The 12,308-nt window shown below is 55.0% G+C and overlaps 4 protein-coding genes across 4 annotated transcripts; 2 read left to right on the top strand and 2 right to left on the bottom strand.

Annotated features, from left to right (window-relative positions):
• Positions 1-276: 276 nt before the first annotated feature.
• HMPREF1541_05362 (uncharacterized protein) lies at positions 277-3,090 on the bottom strand (the record flags this gene model as incomplete). The annotated part of the gene is made up of 1 exon (XM_008719702.1): positions 277-3,090. One exon carries the CDS (start codon positions 3,088-3,090, stop codon positions 277-279), a length of 2,814 nt encoding a protein of 937 aa, XP_008717924.1.
• A 504-nt stretch (positions 3,091-3,594) lies between these two features.
• HMPREF1541_05363 (uncharacterized protein) lies at positions 3,595-6,375 on the top strand (the record flags this gene model as incomplete). Its single annotated transcript, XM_008719703.1, has 1 exon — positions 3,595-6,375. The coding sequence occupies one exon, from the start codon at positions 3,595-3,597 to the stop codon at positions 6,373-6,375; it is 2,781 nt and encodes a 926-aa protein (XP_008717925.1).
• A 540-nt stretch (positions 6,376-6,915) lies between these two features.
• Positions 6,916-8,175, top strand: HMPREF1541_05364 (uncharacterized protein; the record flags this gene model as incomplete). The annotated part of the gene is made up of 1 exon (XM_008719704.1): positions 6,916-8,175. The coding sequence occupies one exon, from the start codon at positions 6,916-6,918 to the stop codon at positions 8,173-8,175; it is 1,260 nt and encodes a 419-aa protein (XP_008717926.1).
• A 721-nt stretch (positions 8,176-8,896) lies between these two features.
• On the bottom strand, positions 8,897-11,078 carry HMPREF1541_05365 (uncharacterized protein; the record flags this gene model as incomplete). Its single annotated transcript, XM_008719705.1, has 4 exons — positions 8,897-9,443; positions 9,559-9,897; positions 9,952-10,265; positions 10,326-11,078. The coding sequence occupies 4 exons, from the start codon at positions 11,076-11,078 to the stop codon at positions 8,897-8,899; spliced, it is 1,953 nt and encodes a 650-aa protein (XP_008717927.1).
• Between the last annotated feature and the right edge of the window lie 1,230 nt (positions 11,079-12,308).

The raw sequence follows: 12,308 nt of genomic DNA on the forward strand, positions 1-12,308 counted from the left end.
CAGCCCGCTCCACTATGCAGTCCACATTTCCAGGATTAAGCCTGCTTGCTGCCCGTGGAAAGCAGGCAGAGTCTGTCTTTCGGCGTCTGCCCCTGACTCGCTTATGTGTGTTATAGATCACAAGCGACGCGTCGGTCGATGAGTTGATGAATCATGACCCGGCACATACTCCGAGTATCGAAATGAATAGTTCATACTTCACTCTACTAGTAGCGTCCTACCACACTGTGACCGCACGAGCATACGCCCAATAGCTATCATTATCAACACTCTAGACTACCATATTCGCTTCGCTATCATTTCATAGCGCTTGACCTTATCAAAGCTGTCCACGCCCACGCCTTTCTCTCGCTCTCTATCCCGTTTCATCTTGTCCCGTTCTTCTCGCTCCTGCAGCGCTCTAAGTCCACCGGCGTCATCGTCGTAGATCCATCGCCGCTTGTCCTCGTCGACTTCGACAACACCCCATCCACCAACTCGTCGCCCACCCTCTACGTGATAGATCGGTTCCTTCTCGCGCTCCTTCATTGACCGATACCGGTTCCGTGAAAATGATAAAAGCACCATGCCCAACACCAGTTTCATCGCTAGCAATACCAAGAATGCTATGATTACAATGAGCGCTGCAGTGAGGTGAGTCGTAACGTTGGAGTTTGCCAGCGCAGACGGTATTCCGCCGAGCAGTGAGTCGAGCGTGGACGCAATCGCCGCGGTGGTAGAGGGCGGGCTCGAGCCGAGACTGCTTGTGTACTGCTCGTGTATGCTCGCCAGGCTTGTGCTCGAGGTAGATGGTGCCGGTGCCCAAACCGCAACTGCCATATAATATGTCTGTACACTCGCCCGGATAAGCAGACAGCTTAGGGGAATGACAGGCAAGCCGAGCCTCTTGGTCAGATTCTGATCGCCAAACGAATTCGTATAATAGTCTTTCGCAAGCACGTCCAAGAACCGGTCGTATATCGCTGGGCGCGTGTTGTTGAATTTGTTGATGTATGCATGCTTGAGCCAGTCCACCAGCATCTCCGATCCCAGCACCACCAGAAACGGTCCCAGGACATGGCTGACGGTCGGTACGTACGACGTGATCGATGCAACCATATCAGGAACCATCGTGAATGACAGCGGAAGAATTGATGAGACAGAGAGCGGCGGTGCAGCTTGGGTGAGAGTGACGTTGTTCTTCAGTGCCGACACGGGTGTGACTGCCGCCGCCGATTTAATTGACCCGAAGCCCCGACCGAGACCACCAGTCTCAGCAATATTTCGTGATGCTATGATGACCAACATGTGCCAAAGTTGGAAGCGCTCAACCACATCGGCACAAGTCAGCTGAAACAAGTTCTCCTTCTCGAACTTCTTGAAGACCGTCGATTTGATTTCAACAAACTGATTGGACAGTAGCAGCGTAATGAGCGCATTGGAATATGAATTGACTGCCACATTCAGGGTGATGACCTGGTAAAAGAGCGCGGTAGAATGAATGATGGTGTACGCCAGAGCAAGCATAAACAGCCAGAAAGGCCGCAATACTTTGCTGTGGCCATCTGGCTTCCGCTCCAGCGCCTCTCGCGAGAATAGACACTCGAGTACGTCCTGACCCAGCGCAGAGAAGAGGCGGTCACACACTTCCAGCACATTGTAGATCACATAGAGTTTAATGGCTGCTTGTCCACGGATCCAGTGGTACATTCGACTTGCATCAAACCGAAGTAATATTGTGCAAGTGCAAAGGATGAGTAGTCCTTTTAGAATGTCCGCCTTGTCGTCGGGCATTAGATTCGAGGGTACTGACTTTGATCGCCGGTGGTGCCGAAGCCTGCGCGTGGGTCCAGGCGCCGCGATGTCACCTTTGATCTTTGCCGATCCGGGCTCACTGCCTGATGGCTTCCGGTCTGCCACGCTCCTGCCACGACGCCGCCACATTCTGCCCGATCCTGTGTAGATGAAGGCTGAGACAAACTGCACCTCTTTGACCAAGTTGGTGGACCACGACTGCGCAAGAATGTAGAACGACTTAAGCAACCGCAGAGGCAGAATCGTGAACGTGTACAGCCACGAGTCTAAACATGCCAACATGCCGAACCACAGAACGCCTTCCAGATGCATCGGTAGAAAGAGAAAATTCAGCAACCGCTCTATCTTCACACGCGAAGATTCGTAAGGGAAGTCATTTGTTGCCGACCGATGAATGTAATGATTTGAGGGACGTTGTGACGATAGCTCTAGTTGCAGGTATGTCGGAATGGACATAGGCGGTAGTGGGAACGACTGAGGCATTGGCGATGGAAGTGATCTTCCAGTATTGATTGATGGCCTTAGCTTTGCTTTGTCGGTTTTCGGTCTGTCGGGCTCGTGACTCGTAGATCCAGCCCGTCCCTTCTCTGACTTGCGCGGAGTGGAGGCCGCGCGAGACGCAGCAGGGGTGGAAAGCGCTCGCTGTAAATTGCTCGGACGTTGCGAACTGGGGCTAGTCGAGTCTAGCAGAGCATGACCGGACGTATCAATGGTCAAGTTGCGGTTGCGTCTTCGATCAGATTCTGGGGCTCCGTTGACAGCCTGACCGATTGGCGAGACAGGAGACGGAGGAAGATCCGAAAAGCCTCGCAGTCGTTGATATCTGCTCTGACTTTCGCCCGAGAAGCGCCTCAAGGCCGCATCGCTGTCTATGGCAGAAGGCGGTACCGAGGACCCTGAGCCAGTGATATCAGGGGAGGGCAAAGAGGGTAATGATGGTCTGCTAGGCCGGCGGTCTGGAATATGAGGTGACTGGGCCAATGCTCGTAAGTTTGGAGGACTTTGCGAAGAGTCGAAGCCGTTCTTTATGGGTCCACCTCCACCGTTCAGAGCTTGGGAGCCTGGGTCTTCATACACATATCCATGAGCATTGATCGGTGAGGCGACGGAGGTGTCGTCCTCGTCACCATCCTGTACGACAAACTGTTTTTCTGCAACATGTTTCGTGGCAATATGGCCGTTCTCGAAAGCATGCCGGGACTCGTTACTTCCGGGCTGCCCGGCTCGAGGCTCGAGAGGTACACTATCGAAGGTCTCACGGACAGGACTGAGGGCAGCGGACTGAGGGTTCGTCATGAGGGAGTTGCGTCGTCATTTCTTTGTTTTCTGGCACTGCGACACACTCATCTCATCATTGACGAGTCTTTCCGAGAAGGCGAGAGGTTCGGAGCAGTAACTTCACAAGCTACACCCTGCGAGGTCAAGGGGCCATCGTCTGCGGTCAGTGCAGCGTCGGGGAGATAAACTTGTCTAAACGCCAGGTGCGAGTGGGGTTAAGGTTTGGCAACGGCAGGGTTTCTGTGGCGCATGACATGTTTCTTGTCCAACCTCCTCCATATATCCTCACTCGCACTACATTAATCTTCTCAGCAATCCCAAGCGGTGAGCAGCATTGAGTACTATTGCCCAGAAGATAATTTCGTTGTGTTCCGTTTCGTCTGCACCACAGATCCTGGAGACTGGCTGGTATCATAGCTTACTTGCCCTACCCACGTGAGGCCCGGCCACTCATCTGCACTTTGAGCCTGCAACAGGCTAGATCAGTCTTGACTATGCTGAGGAACTGTTGACCTGCGTCTCATGGCAGGCAACCAGACCCCCCGACGAGGGCGTGCTGCAGACGCCCTAAGCCTTGCACTAGGGGCCTCTAGTGTCGACAGTGACGAAAATGTACGCAGCCCTCCCTCAAGTGAGGCAAACGGCAACTCGAACCAGCACGACTCCCCGCGCTTCTCCAGAAGTATCCTGAGCCCGTCGATTTCCTCACAACCCGAGTCACGAGACCGACCTGCACAGCGTCGAGCAGCCTCTGCCAACCAAGTCCACGCTCTGGCAGCAGGTGAGCAGTCGTCTTCTCAAGCCATCTTCGAGTCACCGCTGCGCTCCATACTTGTGTCTGGGCCCCCGACCGCTTCAGTGAGCGCGAATACCGCTCTTGCCTCACTCAGCGCTGCTACAACGTCGACGAGTGCCGGTCCATACGCAGCACTGACTAGTGCCAGCGCTCGAATGCAGCCACCAAGGTTCGATGATGTACTATCCTCTCCACCAAGGTCCGCACTGCCGCCACTTCTCACTCTAGAGAAGGATCTGGATGACCCTGAAACTGGATCCTCCGTCATGGTACAAGAGAACTCGACGTTGCCAACAACACTTTCACGACTCTTTGCCGTAAGCGACATTGCAACGCCGGCACCAGCTTCTCGACTACATTCACATCTTCGCAGTTTGTCCAACCATGGCAGAAGCCTCAACGATACCTCGACCTTGACTGGCCATCTTTTTCACAAAGGGTTTGCAGAAGGTCGGCATTCTGACATTACAATTTTGGCATTCGGGGAGGCCTACCGGCTGCATAAGCTCGTGCTTGACAGGGTCCCCTTCTTCTCGTCTGCCTTCTCGGGACCGTGGGCTGAAAGTTCTGCCAAAGAAATGGAACTACACCCTGAGGAGATAGACTCCAACATTACTAAGACTGCATTCGAATTGGCTCTGAAACGGATGTATGGAACTCACTTTCCAATGCAAGAGGAACAAGAAGCAGTGAGCCTTTTTGCCACAGCATGTTGGCTGAACTTGCCCGATCTCGTCGAGTCGAGTGTTGACTCAATCCTGCGCCAGATGCAGCCTCCGACGCTCCATCATCTCATCCGCTTAGTTACAAACAACTACTACGGCAAAGCGGGCGACAGGATAATGGCATCTGCCAAAGCTATGCTCTGTAGAGAAGGGTGGGAGATGGAGTATCAGCACTGGGACGCCATTCCGTCAGAACTGATCAGGGAAGTCATCGGTGGCGATCCATTCTTCGTCCCATCCGAGTGGGAACGCTGGTTTCTGGCTACCAAGATTCTCAACCGCAAACTAAAGGCGCAGGCTATTGAAGCTGGCTTGGTCTCCACCGATGGACGATTCCTGTATTCGAAACCGATGTCATTGCGCTTCTTTGCCGTCCGGTTCGACACCACGTATCGAAGGCAGTCTGGGTTAGGAAACGCCCGGAATGTGTCTGACAGAGATGCGCCGTGGGTATCACTGTATACCTCGCCCGAAATTGCGCCTTTGTTGGTGTTACTGGATGAGGGTATCCACTACATACATCTGCGTTTCGAGCAGTTACAGCAAATACGTTCGCACCGAGACATCTTTGGAGTGCCCATCCTCCCAGAGAAGGTCATATCAGATGCTCTCTGGATGTCTATGGAACTCCGACAGCGAGTCTTGAATGCTCATGAGAATGACCTGGAGCTCGGCTTAGCCCAAGTCGCGGATGAAGATGACGAGGACGTAAGCGCTGCAAATGCACCAAGCGGTACCAGCAAAGGCAAACAGCGCGATACTCGTGCTGCGGATCAGAGCGAAGACGAAGATGAAGAATCCGCAAGTTGGGATGGCAACGGCAGACCGCGGAAATTCTGGATCCCGAGCGACGATATTTCGTGCGTAATGGGTGGTACTCGAGAGGCGCATGCAGCAGCGACGGCCAGCAACACCGACTGGACCACTCAGGCAACAGCAAGATTGTCGGCCAGCTTGGAGCCGACAGACATGACGTGGGCTTCCGACTTTGTGTTAGACAGTGGCCGGCCAATGTCACAGAGCCTAAGCAATGCAGCGGCGCCGCAGTATACGTCGATTCCACCATTCCGATTCTCGGCCGAGTTCCCCAACCCTCGTACGCTCAAAGAGAAGAAGCGGATATACTCAAAGACGTTCTGGTACGCGGGATCGTTATGGAATCTCTACATTCAACGAGTGCACACGTCGAAAAATCAGCAACTTGGTATATACCTTCACCGAGCGAAAGAAAGCTCGCCGAGTGATGACCCGCTGGCTCAGGTTGTCCCAGCCAGCGTTGACGATCGGATAGGGCAACTAGAGCGGGAGATGCTGCTCCGGAAGACGGAGCGACGAAACCGACCTTGGCAGGACCGAGACCATGAGACAGGGAGTCTGGAAACCTTTCCGGAAAGCCGCACGGTCGAGAAGGAGGAAGCCAAATCTCCTGAACCTTGGACGGGCCCACGCAGGTCAAGCACGTCGAATATGACGCGGCTGTTCGACTCGGATGAGGAGGACGAAGAACTTCTGCGGACCAACCGGCGCAACAACGTGCCGACGATGCCACCATATCTCGACACACGTCCCGTGATCAAGACATACTTCAAGATCTATTCACCAGACAAAGCAGGGCGGCTGCTCAGTATATATGAGAGTGCGCCCGAGAAGTTTGTTGTCAGCAAGAGCTGGGGCTGGAAGAGCTCGCAGATGGTGCTGGACGACGGTGGTGCAAGCTACGACTTGAGTCGGGGCGCCAAAGAGAGCAAACTGAGATATATGGTGGTGATTGGCAATGTTTAGCGTCAAGCAAGCGTTTGATACAGAATGCATTCTTAAGTTAACAAGCGAAGAGCACGAGAGACGGGACGTATTGGTAGAAGCGATGCTGACATGACACTGGCTTGCGGATGTCTTGCTGCAACCAGCGATAGACTTTGCTCGCATCTCTCGGCGGCGTCGGCGAGAAGTTCTGACGCTCTTTGTCATCTCGCAGATCTTCTTGTGTGCCCCGGGCCAATCGTTGTATTGTGGACCAGGTCTATCTTAAGTGGGTGCCTTGTATATTGGAGTCTAGCCCCACGAGAAAAAGTCACCACCATTCAGATGCGTCATCGGCCGGTATCGCGGTTGACCCTAGCATCCGCTGCAATATCGGACCATCCAATGTCGCTGTACTGAGTAAACTACGGCCGGTACTTCGGTGACTAAGGCCTGGTGTGAGTGGCGTGGTGCACCTGTCAGTTGTTCATATATATGTTCATTCCTTTCCCGCTCCATCCCGTGATAAAACAGTCACTCCCACACCAGTCGTCTCTACAAACTATCACCCACACTGCCACCATGACCGACCAGACTAGAGAAGCTGCCGGCGTGCCCACCATCATTGAGAACAAACCCGCTCCCGGTGTGCCATACTTCACGCCAGCTCAGACACCTCCTGCCGGCACCGCCGCCAACCCCCAGTCCAATGGCTCCGCGCCGCCCAAGCTCTTCCAGCCGCTCACCATCCGCGGCACCACTTTCCAGAACCGCATATTCCTCTCCCCTCTCTGCCAATACTCGGCCGAGAATGGCTACCACACCGCCTGGCACCACACCCACCTGGGCGGCATCCTCCAGCGAGGTCCCGGCCTGACCATGGTCGAAGCCACCTCGGTCACACCCCAAGGCCGCATCACGCCCGAAGACTCGGGCCTCTGGGAAGACGGGCAGAAGGAAGCCCTGCGCAAGACCGTCGAGTTCGCTCACTCTCAGGGCCAAAAGATCGGCATCCAGCTCGGCCACGCGGGCCGCAAAGCCAGCACGGTCGCGCCCTGGCTGTCCTCGGGCGCCACGGCCGTCGAAGCCGCCAACGGCTGGCCCGACGACGTCTGGGCCCCCTCGGCCGTCGCCTACAACGACCAACACCCGCACCCCAAAGCCTACACGCTCGAGGGCATCCAACAACTCAAGGACGCCTTCGTGGCCGCCGTGCGACGCGCCGTCGACGTCGGCTTCGACCTGATCGAAATCCACGCCGCGCACGGCTACCTGCTGCACGAATTCCTCTCCCCCGTCTCCAACCAGCGCACCGACCACTACGGCGGCAGCTTCGCGAACCGCGCCCGCCTGACCCTCGAGATCGTCGACCTCGTGCGCCAGACCATCCCCCGAGAAATGCCGCTCTTGGTGCGCATCTCCGCCACCGACTGGCTCGAGACCGTCTCGGAGGTCCGCGAGTCTTGGACCCAAGAACAGTCCGCCGACCTCGCCGCCCTGCTGGCCGACCACGGCGTCGACCTGCTCGACGTCTCCAGCGGCGGCCTGGACCCGCGCGCCCAGATGAAGGGCGGGCCCGCGTACCAGGCCCCCTTTGCGAAGTTCATCAAGGCGCGCGTGGGCGACAAGTTGCTCGTCACGAGCGTCGGCAGCATCGACAACGGGAAACTGGCCAACGAGCTCGTCACCGAGGGCGGTCTGGACGCCGTCTTCTCCGGCCGCTGGTTTCAGAAAAATCCTTCGCTGGTCTGGCAGTTTGCCGAGGAGTTGGGCGTCGAGATCAATGTCGCGAGTCAGATGGCCTGGCCGTTCAGGGGGAGAGGCGTCGTCTCCAAGTCATAAAGAAAAAAGGCTCTCAAAATTTGTGAAACTGTGTGGGGACGACACAAATGATGCGCACCGGAGCTGGAGTTGGGGGACTCAGCTCGGTGTAGGTGTCCGGTACAGGAACAGGAACAGGCACAGGTACAGGTACAAGTAAGCTTGCCCTCCCTCAAGTGTAGGGCAAGCAGCAGCAACATCGGCGGCGGCGGCGGCATTGGGGCCCCGGTAATCTCTGGATGCGAAGAGCTGATTGCCTGTATAGAGGGAGGCGGGAGCCTTACATGGCAAATGAGGCATAGCATTGACGTTGACGTTGAGGCTGCGGCCGAGGTTCCACGAGAGGTTTGAGCAAGAAAAGACAAATTGGAAAGAGAAAAGGATTCAGCGTTTAGCGAGATTATCTTAGACGATCTATGGATACAGATACAGATACAGATACAGATACAGATACAAATGATGAGACGAGAAATGCTCGAGCACGTCTTCCATCAGGCCCGACCAATATCTTTTCCACGGATGGCTGTACAAAAGGCTGGTCTCCCGAGGCCATACACAGGCGTCATGCAGAGTGAGCCTCCCTGTGCTGCGCTGTGGACCTGAGTGAACCCTATCCGTGGAAACCGCTTCGGCCTGGCCACTACCATGACGCCTCTCTGGATTTTGTCCACACTTTCTAACCCTCTACCCTCTACCCTCTATCCGCCATGGGGTTTCCCCCTCCCCTCATTTCCCCCACGCGCTACCCCATCTCCTCAATATTCAAATGCGCATAATTCTCCACCAGGTTCGTCAAGATATGTTCATCGAGCTCATCAATCTTTCTCACCACCGCGACAGGCCAATGACTTTTCACCGCCTGCGCCATATCCTGCCGGAGATCCGCCTCGGCCTCGTCGAAGCTCATCGTGTCCCTGAGCAGCGCCGCTTCCCGGGGCCTCATCCTGCCGCGCAGGACCCGAAAGAGCGCTTCGGCCAGATAATGGTTGTGGCGCTGGCTGTAGAGGCCCTGGGCGACGAGGATGAGGGTGGAGCGCGAGGCCTCCAGCTCGCGGTGCGGGACTTGGTTGCTGTCGATCGCGGCGATGTAGCTGTAGCCGATGAGCATGAGGGGGATGACGATGAAGAGATCCATGGCTTCGAAGCCGTGGCGGAGGTAGTAGAGGCGTACGAGGGTCTCGAGATCTCGTTTGGCGTCGGCGACGATGCGCTTGGGGTCCAGTTCTCCGACGTCTTTGGCGTCGAGTAAGGGTTCGAAGATTGTGAGCATTAGGTGCTGATAGTAGATGCTGTTTCACGGTATGACGATTAGCCAAGTGGCTTGGAAATGTTGATGCGAATCGTTGATGCAAATCGTTTCTGCGTGACGTTGGAGAGGTTGGAAAAGGTAGAGGGGAGGCTTACTGGAGTTGCAAGTGACCAGGAAGGACGATTGTCTCTGGTCGCAGGGGCCCCGGCAGCTCATCGTACCAGCATCTCAGGCGCTCGCGAAACCCATGTGCACCAGCCAGGGTCACACGCGAGCCTTTCGAAAAGGCTGCATGGCAAAAGTCGTTCATTATGATCCGGAACAGACATCTGGCCCGCAGGAGGTGCGCAAAGTTCGAGGGTGAAAGGCGATCGCTCAAAGGATACTTGAGCCATATTTCGCCGTACCATTGTGCATCTTCTGACGGATCTGGCAGGGGCCAATCGGGAGGCTTGGTGAGCAGTGGTGAGAGCATAAAGGAGAAGGCAGTAAGTCTAGAAATGGTCAGTGACCACGTCTGGGTCGGCGCAGAGAGAGTGTGTACTCACGTTTCCCAATTGAACAAGGCCCACGCAGTGAAGGCCCTGCCGTTTTGTAATCTCTTGCTTCCATGGCTGAATGACGCATCGAAGAGGTGAAGCTTGTGAGCCAGAGCGATAGCCTGGATTCTGTACGCCTTTCCAATCTCGTCAAGACCGCACAGATTGTGGAAGACTGTCAAGATTATTCCAGCTTGTATGGTGGTGATGCGCGCTTGGGAAGCCTCTTGCTCCCAGATGCGTTTGGCTTCGGCAATGAAGCGATGCCCCAGTGTTGAAGGGTTCCAGTACTCGGCGCAATTGGAGAATTTCGGGTAGCAGACCTGAGATCAGAGAGATCAGATTAGTTGGCCGAGCGGCAGAAAACAGGAAAAAGATCCTACACAGGCATAGCCGAGTACGGCGTTGACGAGCAGCGAGGAGCAAAAGTCGTCCCGCCTCGTAGCCATGTCTTCCAGGAATAAGTCTTTGCGGAATGCGGCACTGAACTGATATTCGCATCGCAAAAAGACTCGGAGGAGGTCCCGCATGAGCATATTGTCGTTACAAATCGTTGTCCATGATGATAGGTCCACGTCTGAGAGCCAAGGTTCAATAACCCGTGCCGCGTGGAATGGCTTTAGATACAAGCTCCGATCCTCCTCGGTACGGGCTGAACAGTTCGAGAATTGAAACCTGGATGACAGCGATGCCGAGTCAAGCTGAGGGCTGGGTGCGACTGATGTAGGTGGGTGGTAGACGGGCGCTATCTCATAGAGTAGTGAGTGGAGATAGGGGCTATCACCAACGAGGAGGCTTTCAGGCATAGTCGAAAGGTAGGGGAATTCGAAACGTAGCCGCGTCTCGGGCACGAGAGCAAGCTGTGACTGAAGGTTGGCATGCTGATAGTGATTACAGATATCCTCGGCACTAGTGCCAGACTTGATGCTGCGCAGGATGTCTAATCCATCCTGGTCTGTCGCGACTTGAAGCAAATTGAAGAGATCCTGATAGGTTGGATGTGACAGTCGCATGTCGTCGAGCTTACGTTTGAGCTCTGATGATAAACCTTGCCATGGCGTGGTGTGGTGGCAATCTGTACCAAGTCTAACACAATTGTCACATTTTGGACTTTCGCTCTCGGGCGTCCGCACCATTCGGAGGATATTCTGTAAAACAGCTCTATCGTTCTCGAGATGCTCGATCCTTCGAATCTTGGCTTCCCGTCGACGACCGTCGGGTTCTTCGCTAAAGACACAAGTGGCTCCTCGCTGTTCGCAGTGTGCGCATGGATAGTCGCCGCTACACTGGCGTTTTCAGTCAGTATAAACCCCCCAACCCTATGTGACAGGGAAGGCTGGTCAACTTGACCGCTGATGGGGTAAATTCACCTTTCGTCGACGGCGCCGGCATTCTTGACACGCCACTAGAACATGCTTCAGACCCCTTTTTGATTTGGGGGGCAAAGTCAACGCCGGTTTCGAGCCGTAGGAAACATCCTGAGAGCCCATGGCAATGAGTGGTGGATTCACAGGTCCGCCTCCACCAGCACCTCGATTGCCAGCATCACTCACAGATGCGGGGCGTATTGCCTGAAACGGAGACATAGTGGGGTACACGGAACATATGAAAGATCGCGGGGTCTAGGGATCATATCAGACAAAGAGTAGCTGTTGAAGAGTCAGTCAGTGTTCGTGCTCGGCCAGACGCTGGCCAAGAGCAAAATGGCTCGGTCGATTATAATAGGCAAGCGACATTAGTTTTCCGCCGCAGGAACTTCTGGTGGCGGAACCACCAAGACGTCGAACGCGGTCGAGGTCGCCGGGTCACGTATCCTAACGCTAGTCTGTATTCGTATTGGATACGTCCCCAATTACGTCACTTGCGAGCATTTGTGGTATTTCCGTCTGGGTTCGACCGGCTACAGGTTGTTGCATTCTGACGCAATCTGGTTCGATCAGACACTCGACAGGCGCGCGAATCACATGCAAGCACCGTTGAGACTCCGAACCAATCCAAGGCTAGCCGCAACCCGTCATACCGGTGAGACGCCTCTACGCCAAGACTTTCACTGCCTGCTGTTGACCGCGGTTGGAGATAGGAGAGACAGTCAGTGTTTGCCTGATGGACTGATAGGCATCCTCAATAAGCGCTTGAGAAAAGTGTTCGATGACCTGACTAACATCGGGACTATCGCAAGATGCTGATGCTGTTGCAGAGACGACCATGACTGGGTTCAACGACATACGTCTTGACCGTACAAGAATGAATCATAGCCACGAGCGCCCGAGATGGGGATTATGCCTCTACGGTGACCCGGTGCGCCCCTGGTGTCAAGGTCCGCCGTAGCCAGCCCATTCCAATGGGATTGTTTTTCCGCAGAGTAC

This window comes from Cyphellophora europaea (genome assembly GCF_000365145.1).
Source record: "Cyphellophora europaea CBS 101466 unplaced genomic scaffold supercont1.5, whole genome shotgun sequence".
Lineage (NCBI taxonomy): Eukaryota > Fungi > Ascomycota > Eurotiomycetes > Chaetothyriales > Cyphellophoraceae > Cyphellophora > Cyphellophora europaea.